Consider the following 20,883-nt stretch of genomic DNA (forward strand, 5'->3'; position numbering starts at 1 on the left):
GAGCGCTCAGTTTCGATTCCCATCCCAGTCAGAAACTGAATTCAGACCCAAACCGGAAATGTGCAGGTTTCATTTAAATCAGTCTATGTCAGTAAACACTAATTTCTATTCACATTCCTCCGGCCTCACTGATCAGGAACACTGAATCATTAAGTGAGAAACAGCAGCAGGAGGCCATTCAGCGCTTCTAACCATCAACAAAATGGCGGCTGCTCTCCCTTCTTAGCCACAAACTTCTGCCCGATCCTCTTTTCCTCGATTCCCCTCGGTCTCCACACATCTGCTTTTCTCTGTTTTATGTGAGGACGATCACTGAGTCTTCACCACCCTCTGTGGTGGGGATTTACAAACATTCACCACCCTCAGAGTGGAGACATTTCCCCTCATCTCAGTCCCGTTCAGTCCATCCATGTTTCAGAGACTGGGATCCCTGGTTCAACCGGTAATGATGTTGCGCATTTCAATGTGTTCTCCTCTCAGTCCTCGATTCTCTAAATGAAAGAGTTATCGCATTTGATCTTTCTTCATATGATGACCCCACCACTCCAGGGATTAGTCTGGTGCATCTTCATTGCACGCTTTATAACAATTACTCTCTAACCTCTTTGTTAATCCTCTGTGGAATTAATTTCCATCTTCTGCAGCACCGTGTTGGTCCAACCACTTACTTCCCACCCTTGTCACTATTTCCACCTTCCACCTCCCCCCTCACCTGGATCCACCTCTCACTCCCCAGCTCTTGCCCCATCCCCACCCCTCTCCTCTTTTCTCTGACTATTTCCCGTCTACTCTCAGTCCAGAGGGAGGGTCTCGGCCCGAAATGTTGACGGTCCATTTCCCTCCACAGATGCTGCCCGACCCACTGAGTTCCTCAGGCAGCGTCTTTGTATCCTGGTAAACTAACAGCCTGACAATGTGGACCATGGATACCCCTTCCTCTAAAAGTCATCGAATCACTCAGACGGCTAATCGCTGACAGGAATTATATTTGTTGGTCATTACATTCCAGCTGGATGGAGTTGATGGAGAGTTCGGCGTGTCCCCGTGAAACAGCCGAACGGCCGAGCTCTCTGCACTGTCCCTCCGGCTCCGGCCAGTGGTGGCGCTGTGGGGACCCCCGGCCAGTGTCTTGAGCAGAGGGAGACGCGCAGGCGCGCTGCCGACACTAAGCCTCGCAACTCCGAGCGACCGTGAGCCCGGGCCGATATCGGGTTTGTGTAAATCGGGGGCCGGTAGCAGTGAGAAGGGGCCTGGCCCAAGCTCTGCCGGGTGGCTGTGGGCTCCAGGTACTCCTCAGCCCCGGTTTTAACTTTGCGACCGAGCCCGGGCTGTGGGACCAATTCCTTGTGGTTCTCCAAGGGGTGAAGGGGATCTGTCCGTGTGTGTGGGTAGAGGTTATCAGTGGAGTGTGGGCGTGGGGTTGTAAGCGGGTTGGGTTCTGTTGCGAGAAAGTGGGATGATTGGACATTCCGTGATACAGGGAGGAGGGTACCGAGACAAACTAAGTTGTAAACAAGGTGAACTGGATCAGACAGCTTAGCTCGCATGTCCTTTCAGGAAACAACAATTCTCTCTTCATATTAATGACCGTCTAAGATTGCTGTTCTCAAGAATATGAGTTACAAGATTGTGTGTTACAGAGCCCCAGAGTCTAGGACAGCTGTCTCCGTCATGGGCTGCGAGTGCAGATTGGGAAGGGGGAGGGTGTGTCAGTGACCCTTGCATCAGGGGACACGGGTTTCGACATCCTCCTGTGAGGTATAAATGTCCTTACAGTGAATTCGGATATGCTGGCATATCGGGAGTCTGAAAGGGAAAGGGAATCGGGAAGGGGCTGAGGACAGAGTTTTAACAGAAGAACATGTTCAGGGGTAAAGGGGTACAGGAGCTGTCTAATAGATCGTTTTATTTATTTATTTTTTGTTTGTGTGAACTCACAGAAGGTGACTGGGGAAGAAACTTGTTGATGGAGGATACCCAGAGGCGAGCAGGTCAGGCACAGAATCAGGAATTGAATTGAATTGACTTTATTTCAACAATTCATGAGGAGTATGTCTCCATCTAAATGTGCAACGTGCAATCATAGTAATTTATAAGAGTTTATAATAATTAAAACAGACAATGTAATATAGAGTACATTCAAGTCAGCGTCAGTTCATCAGTCTGATGGCCTGGTGAAAGAAGCTGTTCCAGAGCCTGTTGGTCCTGGCTTTTATGCTTTTATGGTGGTAGCGGCTGGAATAGAGTGACAGAGATGTTATTTCCTTTGTCACGGGTATAGACAGTCGTCTCAAGTGAGGAGTTTGTGTGGAGATGCAGCTTCCCTGGAGGTGGTGGGAAGAGGACACACCAACAGGTGGAACCAGCTGTGGGAAGACATGGTTTGTCAGGTCTGATGACGAGCTGAATGTACCATAACCTTCAGACTGAATCAGAAAACCATTCCGAGGGTATTTGAAATGTCAGAAGCAGGGGAGATGTGATCACATGTGCAGAGGGCAGGGGTTGTGTCTACAGAACCTCAGTGAAATGGTTTAAGTGCAGGGTTGAAAGCACAGTGTTTGGTGCGGGATTTATTCACTGATTGTGACACTGTGAGAGGGTTAGTTTTGCTGTAAGGCAGCAACATTAATGGAAGACACAGGAACTTCATCAATTGCCAGTTATTTAGCAGAAGTGACCAATCTCAATGCTACCTTGACAGAAACAGATACTTCCAATGGTGACAAAGGGGTTCAGTCTGGATTATTTCAGGTTGGAGAGGGGTGTGGAGTTTTGAGATCAATGCCTTGCGGTGCCACCATCGGTAATTTAGCACGTCCGGAGTGGTGGATCACACAGATCAGAAACAGGCCTTTGGCCGGCCATACCTGTTCTGACCATCCACTCACTGTCTACACTGGTCCCATTTATCAGCACTTGGTTCACAGCCGACTGTATCTCGGCAGTTTCAATGCTCATCCTCTTCGTAAATGTTGTGAAGGGACCTGCCTCCACCACCACCTCGGGCAGTGAGTTCCAGATTTCAGCTGCCCTCTGAGTGAGAAATCTCCTCCTCCGATTCCTCTAAACCTCTTCATCCTCTGCTTAAATCCATGCCCTCTGATCTGTGACATCTCTGTCCCAGGATCGTGGCCGATATGGGCATCAGTGAGTTCTTTCATACGGTTCAGCATGGTAAGTTGCTGTCGAAAGTTAGATCACACGGGGTCCAGGGAGAGCTGGTTAACTGGATGCACAGATGTCTTGATGGTAGGAAGCAGAGAGTGATGGTGGGAGGCTGTTTATTGGACTCGAGGCCCGAGCCCAGTGAGGTTCCCCAGGGTTACACCCCATTGCTCTCATTATTCATTGATTTTTAATTATATTTGGATTTGCATAGTTGGTTGAATTCTGCGCTCTACTTGATTCTTCATTGATCATGTTACTATTCTGAAGATTTGCTAAGTATTCTTGTAGGAAAAACTATCTCAGGGTTTTATGTGGTATCTGACTATATAAAAGTTATGTACTCTGATAATAAAATTTACTTTGAACATCAACCATTGCTACTTGTCATCTGGATCAGTAATCTGGTTAAGAATATACAGGATATGGAGAGTAGGTTTGCAGCAAGTTAAAACAATTAATTTTTCTCAAAAAATATTGTATAAACACTCCGCTCTGTTTCCCTCTCCGCACTCAACCACCCCTCCCTTTACTGTCTTCCCTCTCTGCCCCGTCCACCCTCTCATCCTGACATTTCACATAAGTTCCGTGTGAAAGTGAATTATTTTCAGGGAATCTGAAGGGGAATTCTTCACTTTGGTGAAGAGGTTGGTGAGAGTGTGGAATGAGCTGCCAGTGGAAGTGGAGGATGTGGGTTTGATTTAGACACTAAAGAGGGATTTGGGTGAGGACGTGGGTGGGAGGTGTATGGAGGCTCTGATGCAGGTAGCTGGAAATGGGCAGTAACAACAAAAACAGGTCAGCATTGACTAGAAGGGCTGATAGGCCTGTTTCATTGCTGCTTGGCTCTGTGATTCTAATAATATTGTGGTTTGTAATTTCCACAGGTAGTACATTGCTACTAATGTCTGAACCCAGAAATTTGCCCAAACAAGAATTGAAAGACTCTTGGCTGGCTAAAAAAAGTGTCTGCAAGCTGTGATACTTGCCAAAGGGGGTGCTACTGAAAATGTAGGGCGCCCAAACATTTGCTTCTGGCCCTTTTCCTTTTTTTGTTATTTTGAAACTGTAATAGATTGAAATAAAAATGTAATCTTGCTTAAATATTAAAGAAATGTGTCATCTCTAACTTTATGCCTTTTGGAAATCAGGTTGTCTTTTACTCGCTGATCTATTCACATTAGCAGAACTTTTGACAGGGGGTCAAAAGCAAGGAAAATCATTGGGAAAATCAGATCGCTACTGGAAGAGTGGATTGGGAAAATCAGTTCTGCACTGGATCTCAAGAGAGAGAATTTCTAGAATGTCTATGAGATGGCTTTTTAGAACAGCTTGTTGTTGAGCCCACTAGGGGATCGGCTGTACTGGATTGGGTATTGTGTGATGAAACAGAGGTAATTAGAGAGATGGAAGTGAAGGAACCCTTAGTGATGACAACATGATTGAGTACACTGTGAAATTTGAGAAAGAGAAGCCAAAATCAGATGTGTCAGTATTTCAGTGGAGTAAAGGAAATTACAGTAGCATGAGAGAGGAACTGGCCAAGGTTGACTGGAAAGGGACACTAGCAGGGAGGACGGCAGAGCAGCAGCGGCTGGAGTTTATGCGAGAAGTGAGTAAAGTGCAAGACAGATATATTCCAAAGAAAACTAAGTTTTCGAATGGATAAAGGATGTAACCGTGGCTGACAAGAGAAGTCAAAGCCAAAGTAAAAGCAAAGCAGAGGGCATACAAGGAAGTAAAACTTAGTGTGAAGACAGAGGATTGGGAAGTTTTTTTAAAAACTCACGAAAGAAAAGTATGGTCATTAATAGAGAAAAGAAGAACTATGAAAGAAAGATAGCAAATAATATCAAAAAGGATACTAAAATCTTTTTCAAGTATATAAGGAGTAAAAAACAGGTGAGGTAGATATAGGACCGAAAGAAAATGATGTTGGAGAAATTGTAAATGGAGATAAGGATATGGCGGAGGAACTGAACTGACTCCATGTGTGTATATGCAATTATGATAAGAAATACAGACCATAAAACTTAAATGACAAGCTGGCTCAGAAAAATAAATCATCACTCTGGATGAAAACATTTACCAGTGAAATGTGTATGACCCTCCATGGGAGACATCCCAATGATCTGAGCAGACGAGATGGTGACAAGGAAGCATCGAGCACCTGACTGAGAGTTGGAGACTTCTTCCCAGAAACAGAGGAGTTCCTTGCGGAAATACAGGACGAGGTGGGTAACAAAAGTAAAACAAATCGAAACTTCATGAAATACAAACAAACAAAGCAGTAAGTGCAGAAAAGGCCAAGAGAAACCAGACACAGTCCAACACATTCTAGGATCCTGCAGCAGTTTAACTCAATCTGATTACTTACACAGGTACAATCAAGTGGCAAATATCATTCACCAAAATCTTGCTTTAAAATACAAACTCATGAATGCCCTCCATCACCTCATGAAAACACCATAAATTCAAGCCTGATCCAGTTTTAGAGCCAAAATCTTGCAAATTATATGATCATCAATACATTATTTCAGATAGGTCAATCCATCTGGTTATAATATTACAGGATAAACAAGCAGGAACAACTCCCCCAATAGATAAAACCATTCCTAACACACATGTTCCTCAACCAGTGGAGCACCTCACCACAGGTAGTGTTTGTGTCGTCAGTCAGATAACCTAATTACTTTCTCTGTCAATCTGCTTCCAAATGTCATTCGTTGACATGCCCTGTTGCTGAATCCCCTCTCCTCATCATACGTTCTTACCCCGAACATCGTCCAGGGCCCCAAACTCTGCTCTGTGCAGACCTGCCTCTGGTTTCTGACCCAGCTTCATTGAAAATCCAATTGATGACTTCCCACTCTGCTTTCAGTCTTTAGAGGACAGTGGTGTTCGCTAACAACATTTTAGAAGTGGGGAAAGTGACCCATAATGTGGACATGAGTCGTGATTAAGGAGGTTAAATCCCAATGTCATTCTTCCTCAGCCCAGAGATTAGAGAGGCAAAGAACATCTCAGACAGATGCGCAGTCAGCTCGACTTCTTCAGTCTGCAAGAAATTCAAGGGAAACATATTCACCCACAGAGTGATGACTATTTGGACCTCATCCCAGGGAGAGTGAGAGGTGAACAACAGGGGAGGATTTGAAAGATCTGTTGTGGAACAGAATCACTGGCAGTGTTCAGCCGGCCTGAGTTGACTCTCTACTGTACACTAGGTGTGTTATAAATTCACTAAGTAACAGAGACAGTGCTTAAGATAGAACTGATTCATTTGTCACAGATCTAGTCCCATTAAAGGTGAATATGCAGCAGAAGAAACTCCTCCCATGCCCAGTGACCAGGGTGCAGAACTGGGTGTGGTGAGCAGCAGCAATAATTGCAGAGTTCAACACTTACAATCACTCTCAAAATAGCATTCAGCAATGGTGATGGACAAATATCCAGCATGAATCTTATTGAAACTTTCTCCCCTGTGTGAACCCGGTAGTGTGTTGTAAGTGTAACACACTGTAAGGTTTCATTGCTAATGTAATGACCTCTCTGTAATGTTTCACTGCTGAGGTAGTGGTTTCTCTGCAGCAGCAATGTTTAGGATACAACTAGAGATAACAGGGTTTTGGAGTGCTGGGCTATCCAATGACAGAAATGTTCTTTCTTGTGAGTCTGAATGAGAGAATTTCATGGGCTTTTGCTGTGGAGAGATGAGAAGCCACAAATGGGGAGAGTTGGCCCTTTTTTTTTACTTTACTAACCCTATAGTCAAAGTAAGAATTATGAATCACATCTTGTGTACTGTTTGTTATTTTGGGGTATTGATTTGTAACAGGGGACGCGGCGCAGCATCCACACACATTTGGCCGAGCTAGGGGGCTATCACCCCCTATATTAAGCTGCTAGCCAGAGTGAGAGTTACATAAGGTTAGATGACTGAGTGAATACATTCCCACATTAACAGGAGGTTAACGGTCTCTCTCCAGTGTGAACTGACTGGTGTGTCAGTAGGCGAGATGACTGAGTGAATCCCTTCCCACAGTCTGAGCAGGTGAATGGCCACTCTCCAGTGTGAACTGACTGGTGTGTCAGTAGGCGAGATGACCGAGTGAATCCCTTCCCACAGTCTGAGCAGGTGAATGGCCACTCTCCAGTGTGAACTGACTGGTGTGTCAGTAGGCAAGATGATAGAGTGAATCCCTTCCCACAGACTGAGCAGGTGAATGGCCTCTCGCCAGTGTGAACTGAATGGTGTGCTTGCAGGCTAGATAACTGTGTGAATCCCTTACCACAGTCTGAGCAGTTGAACGGCCTCTCGCCAGTGTGAACTGACTGGTGTGCTTGCAGGCCAGTTAACTGTGTGAATCCCTTCCCACAGTCTGAGCAGGTGAATGGCCTCTCTCCAGAGTGAACTGACTGATGTACCTTCAGTTGAGATGACCGAATGAACCCCTTCCCACATTCTAAGCAGTTGAACGGCCACTCTCCAGTGTGAACTGACTGGTGTGCTTGTAGGTTAGCTAACTGTGTGAATCCCTTTCCACAGTCTGAGCAGTTGAACGGCCTCTCCCCAGTGTGAACTCGCTGATGTACCTTCAGTTGAGATGACGAAGTGAATCCCTTCCCACATTCCGAGCAGGTGAACGGCCACTCCTCAGTGTGAACTCGCTGGTGAGCCATGAAGTCAGATGACCGAGTGAATCCTTCCCCACAAATTCAGCAGATGACCAGCCTCTGCCCAGTGTGAACTGACTGGTGTTTCCACAGGTGGGAAGACGACTGTATCCCTTCTCACTCACAGAACAGGTGAATGGCCTTGTCCAGTGTGAACTTGCTGATGTACAGTCAGTTGAGAAGACCCACTGTAACGTTCTCCTTCGAGTGTAATGAACGCCGAATTTAACGTCGAGATAAACCAGTTAATAAGGACCAGATCGCAGTAAGATTAACCATTTACTGTTCACTCTTTACATTAACATATGGTGAAAACTGTTGATAAAACAATACAAGATTGATACAGTATTTGTTCCTTCCTTAATATCACATTTCAAGTGTAAATACTTGCAAAGGTGACTATAACTACATTACACTAAGGTGCAGTATACAGGGAGAGTTTACCTGCTCCATTGACTACTTTAAATACACTTCCATGCAAACTATCCGCGACTCTTTAACTAACGAAAGCATAAACATTATCTACCGTCGTTACTTCTAACAGGATCGGCATTAACATCTTAGTTCAATATATCGATTATCTATTAACTTACAGCGTTGCTCTCACTGTGATTTCTCATGCCTGCAAAACTACTTCTGCTCCGTTAACCTCCTGTTAATGTGGGAATGTATTCACTCAGTCATCTAACCTTATGTAACTCTCACTCTGGCTAAGCCCCCACGCTCGCGCTAATTTCAAACCGGTATTTTCCCACAAGACGCGGCGAAACCGGATGTGACGTCATCGCATGCCGATATATTTTACATGCAATGAATATACTTTAAACACTTCTAATTCTAACTAGAAAATACTATCGAATGAATTACTAAGCGAAAATATTATAAACTAAATAACTGTCATAAAGACAGCACACCCACTGAATCCATTCTCACAGTCTGAGCAAATGAACGGCCTCTCCCCGTGTAAAATTTCCGCTTTGCCAGTCGGTCAGATGACCAAGTGAATCCCTCCCCACAGCCTGAGCAGGAAGGATGATCGAGTGAATCCCTTGCTCCACTTCTTAAATATCTGGACAGAGACAGCAAAATTGGCATGTTGTGTTTGAGATTCCCGTAGATAAATTCCTTGTTTTTAGCCTGTAAAAAGATTTACAAAATCCATCAATGTGTGTGGGGCAACTTTTCATATGAGATCACTTGAGTTGTCACGGTGTGATCTGGCAACACACTCTTACAGTGAAGTTCAACCCGAGTTGGAGAGAGAAATCATCTTCTAACTGGGCACAGTGTTGGTACTGGAATGACCATCAAACTCTCTGATGCTCTTCCTGTCTCTTTAAGAATGGGGCATCTCTCCCATCTCCAATCTGCGACCTGGCTCAGTTTGACTCTCGCCATTGGTATTGCTCCCTCTTCCCACTGAGCAGCACGGGCTCCTGGCCCCACTGTAACTGAAATACTCTCACACAAATAGCCTGCAGTGTATTCCACGCACCCACCACTCTCTGGGTAAAAATCTTACCCCTGACATCCTCTCGGTATCTATTTCTAAGCACCATAAAACTATGCCCCTTCGTGTTAGCCATTTCAGCCCTGGGAATAAACCTCTGCCTATCCACATGATCAATGCCCCTCATCATCCTATAGACGTTAAAAAGGCTCTAAACATAAACAAGGACATTATACATTGCTTTGGGAAATTGTCAGAAGTATACAAGATTATGAGGTTATAGGGTAAATGCAAGCAGCTTTTTCCACTGAGGTTGGGTGGGATGGCAACCAGAGGTCATGGGTAAGTGGGGAAGGTGAAAACTTAATGGGAACATATGGAAAAGCTCTTTACTGAAATGGTCGTGAGAGTGTGCAATGACATGTCAGCACAAGTGGTGAATACGAGCTTGGTTTCACCATTTCAAAGAGGTTTTGATGGAAGCCTGGATGGTAGGTGTATGGAGGGCGATGGTCTCGGTGCAGTTAGTTGCAATAGACAGCTTAAATGGCATTGACTAGATGGGCCAAATGGCCTGTTTCTATTTCTATTTCATTATTCTATGACAGAGAAGCTGGACAAACTTGTTTGGAAGGGAAAAGGTTGGAGTGACAACGGAGCAGCAATGGCTGGAATTTCTGGGAGCAATTCAGGAGCTGAGTGATCGACATATCCCAAGGAAGTGAAAACATTGGAAACCAGGAGGACATAACCATAGTTGAATTGAGAAGCTAAAGCCAACATAAAAGCCAAAGAGTGGGCAAACAAAAGAGCAAAAGCTATTGGGAAGCGAGAAACCAACAGAAGACAATGAAAATGTTCAGATGAGCTCAGGGCATGGATGATGATTAATGAGTCTTGGTAGCACCCAAAAGTCTGAGGCATTTAAAGGAACGAAATATCCGGGGCTTCAATATAGCCAGAAAGCCAAGATTCCCTGCACCAGTTACGTTTCAACTGTTACATTGTTAGGCACATAAAGTCTCTACACCCTCAAAATTTCACTTCTGAAGGCCTCCCACTTACAAAGTACTCCTTTGTCAGAAAACAGCATGTCCCAATCCACACTTGTCAGATCCTTTCTGATAAAGGATCCTTTCTGATCCTTCTGAAAATTGACCTCTCTCCAATTTAGAATCTCAACCCATGGTCCAGACCTCTCTTTTTTCATCTTTATTTTGAATTTCATGGCATTATGAACACTAATTTCTGTCACCAGCCCTGGTCATTGCCTAACAGCTTTTTGCACACTTCTACATCAGGAATTTTACGTACCAATTAAGGGCACATTTGACAAACTTTACCCCAACTAGTCCTTTTACAGTATGGGAGTCCCAGTCAATATATGGAAAGTTAAAATCGCTTACAATCTCAACCTTTGTTTCTTGGCATGGTCTGTGACCGCTCTGCAAATTTGTTCCTCTAAATCCCTCAGACTGTTGGGTGCAACCAAGCCCCTATAATGGCCACAATATCATAATTCCCTGTCCTGAGCTCATCTGGCTTTCCTACAATGTTTCTTGCATTGGGATATACACAGCTCAGCACATTCATCGCACCATACTCAACCATTTGATTGCTGACTCTGTCTGAGGTCTGAACAATATCTGACTGGTATCAAGAAAACAAACTCTCCCTCATTATCACAAAAACAAAGGAGCTGATTGTGGAGGACAGGAGGAGTGGAGACACAGATAAGGGCATCACCCTGGGACTAGTGAACAACCGACAGCTTCTCCAGTTTCCGAATCCCCAGTAGTGGGCACTTAATCTGGACTCCACCGTGTTTGAACCCCTTCCGTCAGCGGCCGGCCCTCATGTGATTCTGTGCTATGACACTATGGGGTGCTCATTGAGGAAAGCCAATATTATGCACCCCTCGAGCGAGGGAAGTTCCCAGTCATGGTGATTGGACAGGATTAAGGAAAAGAGGGCAGCACATTACTGGCCGAATTTCCGGATTTCCTTTGGTGACAGACAGGACTGGTGGCTCCCCATATCATTGTTAGGGTTTGCCCTGGGTTCAAGTCAAAGAGCCTACAGTTCATTGCCTTCACCCTGAGGAAACAAGCCTCCAGCACCAAGGGAGACTGGCAAGACTTGGCCGTGGGCCAACTCCGATACTGGAAGGACATTGAGGTGAAGACGGGACATCTGGTAAGACTCTCTTTTAATATTGACTGAACCCAAGACATTGCACACAATCTCTGCTCAATTTCAGTCAAAATGAAGTTGTCTGCAACAACTGCCCCCTGTCTGGATCACCGTGAAAGAAGGACAGACTCTCCCATCCCTTCCTCAAAACCCCCTCTAGCCCGAGATAACGTTCCTTGAGGATGGAAGCTCTTTTGTGGATCCAGCAGGAAAACGATATTCTGACTATACAATAGTGACGGACAGTGAAGTAATTGAGAAGGCCTCTTTTGAAGCAGCTGTCTCCGCCCAGAAGGCTGAGCTGTTTGCTCTGACTCGTGCCTGTATCCCAGCAACAGACTAAAGTGGGAATGTTTACTCCCGTTATGCATTTGGAATTGTACATGACTACGGGGCTCTCTGGGAACATGGGGATTCCTGTCTTCCTCTGGCCACCCCATTAGTAATGTCACCTTTGTAAACAACTTACTCACCGCTCTACAGATACCTCGAGCTTTGGCTGTTATTTAATGAGCGGCCCACACCCACATGTTGACTGAGTCACTAAATGCAATGCTTTAGCGGAAGAGACAGCGAAAAGTGCGGCACAATCCTAGTAGTTGTAGTCTCCTCGGGTTCCCATCAGGCAACCCTCTGTGACATAAGCAGAACAGGTTTGCCAGACATGCGGGAGGTACATACTTTTCATGGGGACATCTCTGAGCAGCAGCGCAAATTGTGGTCCCAGATGGGGTGCTAGAAAGAACCCAACCTAGCTATTTGGATTACTCCAGCGGGACAGGTTTGTGTTCCTAAACAGTTTTTACCAATATTGGTCGATCATATACATGATTTGACACACCTGAAAGGAGGGAATGGTTGGTAACCTGTACCCTGCACACCGGGTACGAGTCCCTTGCCAGGTGGACCCTTTTTGTGTCTACAAGTTGATTTTATTGAATTGCCTAGAGTACATTGCTATAGATACTGTTTAGATATTATAGATGTGTTTAGTAGATGGGTTGAAGCTATTCCAACTACCAATAATACTACTATGTCTGTTGTGAAGTTATTGTGCTGTCTTTACGACAGTTATTTAGTTTATAATATTTTCGCTTAGTAATTCATTCAATAGTATTTTCTAGTTAGAATTAGAAGTGTTTAAAGTATATTCATTGCATGTAAAATATATCGGCATGCGATGACGTCACATCCGGTTTCGCCGCGTCTTGTGGGGAAATACCGGTTTGAAATTAGCGCGAGGGTGGGGGCTTACCACGAGGCTCACCTGAGCAGAAGTAGTTTTGCAGGAATGAGAAATCACAGTGAGAGCAACGCTTTTTCACCATATGTTAATGTGAAGAGTGAATAGTAAATGGTTAATCTTACTGCGATCTGGTTCTTATTAACTGGTTTATCTCGACGTTAAATTCGATGTTATCAGTTACACGCGAAGGAGAACGTTACAGTGAAAAAGCGGCATTATCAGGTGTTTCAAGTGCTGCAATGTCAGCTCAATCCAGCATCAAGTCGACGCCGCCCAGCGACAAGGGCAGTAAACCGACATCAAGTAAGCCCACCCGGGCGTTATCAGGTGTTCCAAGTGCTGCAATGTCAGCTCGATCCGGGATCAAGTCGATGGCGCCCAGCGACAAGGGCAGTAAACCGACATCAAGTAAGTCCACACAGGCAAGAGCCAAGGCAGAAGCCGCCAAGGTGCGACTGCGTTACGCCAGACAAGAAGCAGTTTTGAAAATGAAACAGGCCACCAGAGAAGCCGAAATCCAGAAAGAAAAGGGTGCCAGAAAAGCCGAAATCCAGAAAGAAAGGGCTGTCAGAGAAGCCGACATCCAGAAAGAACAGGCCATCAGAGAAGCCGAAATCCAGAAAGAACAGGCCATCAGAGAAGCCGATATCCAGAAAGAAAAGGCTGCCAGGGCCACCAGAGAAGCCGAAAAGGCTGCCAGACAAAGGAAAGCGGCCGCCCGAGAAGCCGAAACCCAGTTGGAAATGGCAAAAATATCGACAGAGTTGCAAGTGCTGCAGCTAGAAAGAGAAGAAGAAGCTGCCATGGCGGAAGCAGAGTACATAGAAGAAGCTGAAGGGTCGCGTGATCTGACCGAAGCAAGATCTACTTTAGAAAGGACCAGACTGGAACGCACAAGCGACTATGTACAATCTCAAATAGACAGGCAGGCTCGTCTCCCCTCTCCATACGTATTCGATAACTTCCCCAGCTACGAGGAACCTCAGAGAGTCACGATTGCATCACATCCATACGAGGAAGGAAATTTACCCTCACGGCTCCGTGATGAAGTCAAGAATGAAAGAACCGACAACGCTCCTTCACCCCCACAACAGGACGGCGGGGAGGGAAAGGTTCACTCCAGGACAACAATTGTCAGCTCGAACTGTACAGAAGTTTGCGGTCAAACTCAGTCAAGCCGTTCTTGTTCCAAGATCTGCCTCACTGAGGTGTACCCTAAAGAAGCACAACAAGACATTACCAAGCGTAAAGTAACCGACGAGACGCTAGGTCAGTTAGTTTTCGTTCGAACCGAGCACGGAAACAAACTTGCACAATCAGCTCAAGATACCATTTCTTTAAAACCCAAAGACACCAAGGTCTTCAGAGATGAAGCAAATAATGGGGTTGCCCCATTGCCTTTCAGAGAACCACGCCAGCGCTCACCAGATAACAAAGAGCAGGCAGTCAAACGGTTCACGTCCTTACGGAAAACCCAGAAAAGGAAACCTGAGATGCAGCAATGCACCCGATTGGCCCACGAGGTACTGTGCACCCTAATGGCAGAGGTCACAGCCATTATAAACGCACAATCATTCCTACCTGTGTCTTCCGACCCAGAAAACCCCTTTATACTTTCGCCATCAACGCTCCTTACGCAGAAGGCAGGAGCACTTCCTCCACCAGGAGACTTCTCAGACAAGGATTTGTACACAAAGCAATGGAGACAAGTCCAGGCTCTGGCAAATCAGTTCTGGCCTCGCTGGAGACAAAAATATCTACCTTTGTTGCAACAGAGACAAAAGTGGACAGAACCCCGAAGGAATCTTCAAGTTGGAGACTTAATCCTGCTCAGGGACAAGCAAGCCACCCGCAACAGCTGGCCAACGGCCAGAATCACTGCTACATTCCCTAGCGAGGATGGACATGTCAGGAAGATCGAATTGAAGACTACCGACCAAGGCGATGTGAAAATTTACCAAAGGCCAGTTACAGAAGTTATTCTACTTCTACCCAATGACTGATTAAGAGACTAAGTTTGTACTCTGCTCATTGTGACCTTACGAAGGTCAAGCGGGGAGTGTGGTGTCTTTACGACAGTTATTTAGTTTATAATATTTTCGCTTAGTAATTCATTCAATATTATTTTCTAGTTAGAATTAGAAGTGTTTAAAGTATATTCATTGCATGTAAAATATATCAGCATGCGATGACGTCACATCCGGTTTCGCCGCGTCTTGTGGGAAAATACCGGTTTGAAATTAGCGCGAGGGTGGGGGCTTACCACGAGGCTCACCTGAGCAGAAGTAGTTTTGCAGGCATGTGAAATCACAGTGAGAGCAACGCTTTTTCACCATATGTTAATGTGAAGAGTGAACAGTAAATAGTTAATCTTACTGCGATCTGGTTCTTATTAACTGGTTTATCTCGACGTTAAATTCGACGTTATCAGTTACACGCGAAGGGGAACGTTACAGTTATTATTATGGGAAATAATTCCCAAGTATGGCCTGCCAGAGATGCTGAGCTCTCACAATGGCCCACACTTTGTGGTGAAAGTATACGAAGGGGTACCAAACGAACTAGCTATCAAGCAACAATTCCACGGTGTACACCACCCACAGGCCGCTGGCAGAGTGGAAAGAGCCAATGGCATTCTGAAGAGTAAACTGGCCAGACTAACAGCGGAGACTGGACTCACTTGGTTGAAGGTCCTACCATTAGCCTGATTCCACATGAGGGTTACCCCACAGGGGAAAACAGGGTTGTCACCAGCTGAAATCATTTCCTGATGGCCCATGAAGACACCCTGGGAACTAAGGCCTTGTGTACCATTGCTCCCAGAAAGTCTACCAGCAAAATTGGATATGCATATCTGAAGGGAAGAGATTGGGAAATATGTATGCCAACTAACCAAAATTTTCCAAGCATTACATTCACAGGTATGACAGGCTTACAAGGAAGAGAACTACCCCACAGAGAGGAGTGACTATCCCACCATAGAACCTGGGAATTTTGTCCTAATCAAGAACTGTGATTGAGGAAAACTCTGACCTCAGTGGACAGGACCATATCAGGTGTTACTGACCACTCCCACGGCTGTGAAACCGAAGGGGCAATCTCGATGGATACATTGAACATACTGAAAATGTGTTACAGAAGGAACTGAGGAGAAGGGCTCTCTCGGACTTAAGGAAAATGTATTCGTTGATAGTGGTCTTTGTGTTTTGCCTTATTGCTCAAACAATATCCGTGGGCCCCCATGTTAACACCTTTCTGTCTCTCTGTCACACCTATGCCATACAGGCAGAACTAGGGGCCTGCTGCGTTTGTGCTGCAATTTCACAGCATGGTAAAACTATGTTTCCAATGTCAGTAATTCCGCTCAACCAGAGTGAGGAACTCTAAGCCTGGGATTTCTCAAATAACACCCAGGGAAGTGAGGTGAAGAACTGCGGTCCAGTCAGAGATGACAGTGGCTGTCAGTGTTTTGAGGGATGGTATCTCAAGTTCCCATCAAATGGAACTTCCTACACTGGGAAACAGGAATCCTGGTCTTAGTTGCAGGTGCCCAGCAGCAGAGAGGAATAACAGATTGAGTGCATTTGGATGATCGCTTTTCTCTCCTATGGAGTAGCCAGGAATTCACGAGAGACAATCAATTTACCTACAGCACTTGAGGAGCTGGCCACAACACTGCAGGGGCCCTGACAGAAACACAGGCCCAAGTAACAGAAATATCTACTGAAATGATTGCAATCTGGCAAACAGTCCTACAAAATTGTAGACTTTATCCCAGCTGAGAAAGGGGGCACCTGTGCTATTATTGACAGAATGCTGCACCTATATCCCTGATGAATCTACTAACATACATCCCTCTCCAAGCACACTGCCAAGGTGATTGATAGCATCTAGATAGAAAGCAGGGCATGATTTACATCGGTTCACTGAAGGATCGAAGTGGTGGTCTTTGAAGGTATGTTCAGTAATACATGGAGCAGGATATTGCATTATGACCTAATGGTTGTCCATATCATTGTTATAAATACTGTTGTACACTGTTTTTTTCCCACTGATAAGTCAATGTTGTACTCATTTGCTTTCCCTGCAAAAAATTACTGCTTTGTTGATCATGTAATGATCAAAAGGAGGGAATGATAAAATGCGTAAAAGGGTTAACACTTTGTTAAAAAATAGCAGCCTGTTTTTCTGAAAGAAACTGCTGATAATCAACAGATGTGCTAAGCCATGCTGAGCCATATTTCTTCTTGCGGGTAGCTAGCTAGGGTTTCAGGATGCTTATCTCCTTGCACATTCACATCTAGAGATAGTACAGCTTCAGTCTGTTCTGTGTGTGTGTAAGTCATTATGACTGTTTTGTACTCTGTCTTTAGGGGCTCCAGCTTGTCATGTAGTAAATAACTTTGGCTCCAGCATGTCTTGTGTGGAGGGTATCTGGACGGATATATCAGTGGTGTAAGGGGAATTGTTAGTCAGTTAGTGGATTGGGCGGGAACAGTCATCAACTGTTCCTGTTTGAGCGACTAACTGAGTAAGCCCGATGCTTGGAATAAAGAGTTTGTACTTATACAGTCTCTCAGTGACTTTATCCAGATTCGACTTCCACATAATGGGAGTGGTTTCAAAGGGTTGCTGGATGCACATTACCAGACCTGGAGTGATTGCAACTGGGTCTGACGGAGGCATAACTGGTACTTCTGGACATGTTCAGTCTCACTCCAGCTATTTGCTACCTTCCACTGTACAGGTATGAAATGTCTAAAGAACAGGAAGTAAGACTCACCAAAATTTCTCCTGACTGAATCACTGGAATCTCCGAGTCAGATGGGTTCTCTCCAGTTGATGCTCTCAGTCCTCGGGTTGGTTCACTTGTTGCTGTTCCCTCGTCTTCAGTCGTGGTTTTCCTCCAGTTGGGGTTTTTCTTCCAATAAATCTCTCACTGCAGGTCTAACTTTAAATTGAAAGATAATGAAACATATTAACAACAAAAAAGAGAACCAAACATTTCCGATTCATGTTATTAAGAACAAAACTCACTGAAATTTAAATATTGAAGGCAAATATACAGTAATGATCTCAGTGAGCAATCTTTTATTGTCCTACACACGTCACAAAACGATATGGGATCAGGAAGAGCCATCATTCAGTCATGGTCAGGCAGAAGGAACAGATTCAGATGATTCAATCCTTCTGATCTGCCCCATCATTCAACCATGGTTGATTTTTATTCCAACACCATATTCTTGCCTTCCTCCTGTAACCCTTAGCTACTTAGCAATCTTTAATGTATTAAACTCCCTCATAAATATACCCAAACGGCAGCCTCAACCAAACTCTGAAGCAACAAATTCCACACTTCAGACACCTTTTGGCCAAAAGATTTTTCTCAACTGAATTTTAACAGGAGGCATTTTTATTCTGTGACGGTGCTGTCAGATTACAGACTCTCCGTCTAATGGAAGCATCCTCTCCATGTACATTGTATCCAGGCTTTTTGGCATTCGGTATGTTTACTTAATCATACATCGCCCTCACAACCCCCCACCGTCCCTCTGAACTCCATCGAGCACAGGTCCGGAGACATCAAATGCTCCTCATACATGAAGCCGATCGTTCCTGATATTATTCATGTTAACCTTGTTATCAACACACCACGTGATCCTCCGTCACAAAGCGGAGGGCGGGGCGGATCTGCGGCACACAGCCTCACGTGACCTGTCGGCGGGACTTCCATTTCAATTCTGCGGAAATAGACAGCCTGGGCTCCTGGTTTGAATCGTTCAAAGCAGATTAAGTGAAGTCGACATATTTTTGCCGAGCCCATATAACTGGAAAATAAATGAGTAACTGGCCCTCAGTTCGGGGCTGACGGCCAACATCGGACCTCCCTGCTCGGGATCGGTCTCAGTACTCACCAATAGGAAAGTGATATCTTCAGCCCGGAGACAGTAATCCAGATCCCCGGCTCCCGGATATACGAGACGAGAAGCCTTTCTCGATCCCGCAGACTTCAGCACCGAGCGTTAAGGAATACAACACACACCTGGAGACAGTGAGCATGCGCGAAGTGTGGTACGTCATCAGGAGGGCGGGGCCTCAGAAACGGCAGCGCGATGTTGCCCTCCTGTGGTTTAATGGGGTGGGGGGGGGGAGGGGAACTGCATCACGTGACCGGTTTTGGTCTCCCACCCCTGACAGAGATCCAGTTACCCACTACTCTGTGGAAAGAAGTAAACTTGCCGCTCACATCTCCTCTCACCTTAAATGTATTAGACATTTCAACCCCCAGGAAAAATATATCGTCTGTCCACTCTATCTATTCCTCTCGTAATCTTATAAACGTCCATCCAGACGCACCCCAGCCTGCGCCGCTCTGGAGAAAACAACACAAGTTTGTCCAACCAGGTCGGGCAGCATCCGTCGAAACGAGCCGTCAACGTTTCGGGCCGAGACCCTTCGTCACTCCTGAGTTCCTCCAGCGTGTGTGTACGTGTTGATTTGAGCACAGCATCAGCAGTGTACTTTGTGTTCGTCCAACCTGTCATTATAGCTCTCGCTCTCTCATCCAGGCAAGATCCTGGTAAACCTCTTCCCCGCCCTCTCCAAAGCCCCGACATCCTTCCGAAAATGGGGGCGACCAGAACTGTATGAAACACTCCAGATGTGGTCTAACTCGTTTTATAAAACTGTGTTACGAACTGTAACGTTTTAGAAGCGAACCAGCAGCAATTGAGTTCACACTGGAGCCTGCTTTTGATGTTAAAAGCACTCTCTTTATTGGTCTCTACTTATAACATAGTAACTTAACGAAAGTTATCAGTGTTAAGTGTATATATGTGTAAATATAATTCCCCAGACTATCGAGCTGAGGAAACAAAGCTTAGAGTCTTGAGAAGGTAAAGAAGGAAAGTTCAGAAATCCACGGAATAAATGACGGGAGAGAGATATTTGTAATCTCTCTCTCTCTCTCTCTCTCATGGTTCAGTCCACAGTCAGCGCTGTCAGCCTGTGACTGACGTCATAGTCCCGCCTCCTCACGCCGGCGCTCTTAAAGAAACAGTCACAGTACGACCGCAGGCTCGTAACAGCCGCAACACAACTTCCCGACTTTTGAACTCAATGCTTCAACTAATAAAGACAACCTTGCCTTCTTAACCACCCGATCAATCTGTGCAGTCTCTTTCAGGGAGCAATGAACTTGGAGTCTAAGATCCCCCTGATCATCAACACTGTTCAGGGTTTTGCATTTAACAGTGTACTGTCTCATACATTCGACCTACCGAGCTGCCAAGATGATCATCACTAATCAAATCTCACTGAGATTTCTCAGGTCCTGTTGAATTTATTGCCAAGTGCACAAGTACGGGAAGGTACAGGGACTGAGAAACACTGACTTGTGGCAGCATCACAGGCAAGTACATTCAGTCAACACACGGAACAAAAGTTATACGATGCTCTGTCAGTAACAATCTGTAAATATGATTTATGTCATCAACAATATATAAAATACATTGCGTCATGATCACTATTAAAATGTGCATTTTGTGTCAATAACAGAGTTGGTAATGTTGAATTTGGTCCCTGTCTCCATTCCTTCTGTAATCCACAACCAGCTCCTTTGTTTTTGTCACAATGAGGCAAAGGTTGTTTTCTTGACCCCACTGTGTCGGGGTGATGACTTCTTCTCTGGAGGCTGCCTCGTTATTATTTGGGATTCGGCCGATCAATGTAGTGCTGTCAGCAAATTTATTTAGCAGATTGGAACCCGCCACTGCAGCCCCAGAGTGCTCTATGTACTGATTGCAAAGCTACGAAATTGCATGTGAATAGCCTCCCCTCCCCCAACTCCACTCTTTCTGCGTCACCAGCAGACTGGGGCATCTCACATCTCGCTGCCTCCGTCAGGACATTAAACTGTGAACAACTGTGGTCAGGAACTGATCTCTGGGGTACTCCAAACGCTACCTCCTTCCAGTCTGAAAACGACCCACTCATCCAGCCACACACTGCCGGCAGTTTATCGATCTCCAACAAAAAAGCCTAATCACCTACTCCTGAGGGTCAATACCATTGCTGACTCTGAGTTTACCACCGTCAAATGCCGGGAGGGACATAATAATCAGAAAGTCTCTAGTCACAGCCGTGTAAA

General features: G+C 45.3%; 1 protein-coding gene across 3 annotated transcripts; it reads right to left on the minus strand.

Moving 5' to 3' along the window:
- Window positions 1-2,021: 2,021 nt before the first annotated feature.
- LOC132390258 (zinc finger protein 239-like) lies at window positions 2,022-18,822 on the minus strand. Of its 3 annotated transcripts, XR_009510833.1 has the most exons (4): window positions 18,650-18,822; window positions 17,518-17,685; window positions 5,258-8,160; window positions 2,022-2,235 (listed from the first exon to the last, which is right to left on the minus strand). XR_009510833.1 is itself a non-coding variant. In XM_059962866.1 (3 exons), the coding sequence occupies exon 3, from the start codon at window positions 7,849-7,851 to the stop codon at window positions 7,129-7,131; it is 723 nt and encodes a 240-aa protein (XP_059818849.1). In that variant the 5' UTR covers window positions 7,852-8,160; window positions 17,518-17,685; window positions 18,650-18,822; the 3' UTR covers window positions 2,022-7,128. The 3 variants fall into 3 exon arrangements, 1 of the variants encoding a protein (XP_059818849.1); XM_059962866.1 differs by having other exon boundaries at window positions 2,022-8,160; XR_009510834.1 differs by lacking the exons at window positions 2,022-2,235; window positions 5,258-8,160 and adding an exon at window positions 8,566-8,982 and having other exon boundaries at window positions 18,650-18,797.
- Between the last annotated feature and the right edge of the window lie 2,061 nt (window positions 18,823-20,883).

Source organism: Hypanus sabinus, unplaced genomic scaffold (genome assembly GCF_030144855.1).
Source record: "Hypanus sabinus isolate sHypSab1 unplaced genomic scaffold, sHypSab1.hap1 scaffold_821, whole genome shotgun sequence".
NCBI lineage: Eukaryota > Metazoa > Chordata > Chondrichthyes > Myliobatiformes > Dasyatidae > Hypanus > Hypanus sabinus.

Bases quoted from the DNA above. Each gene is read 5' to 3' on its own strand.
- LOC132390258 (XM_059962866.1), bottom strand. From the start codon at position 7,851: ATGGCTCACCAGCGAGTTCACACTGAGGAGTGGCCGTTCACCTGCTCG.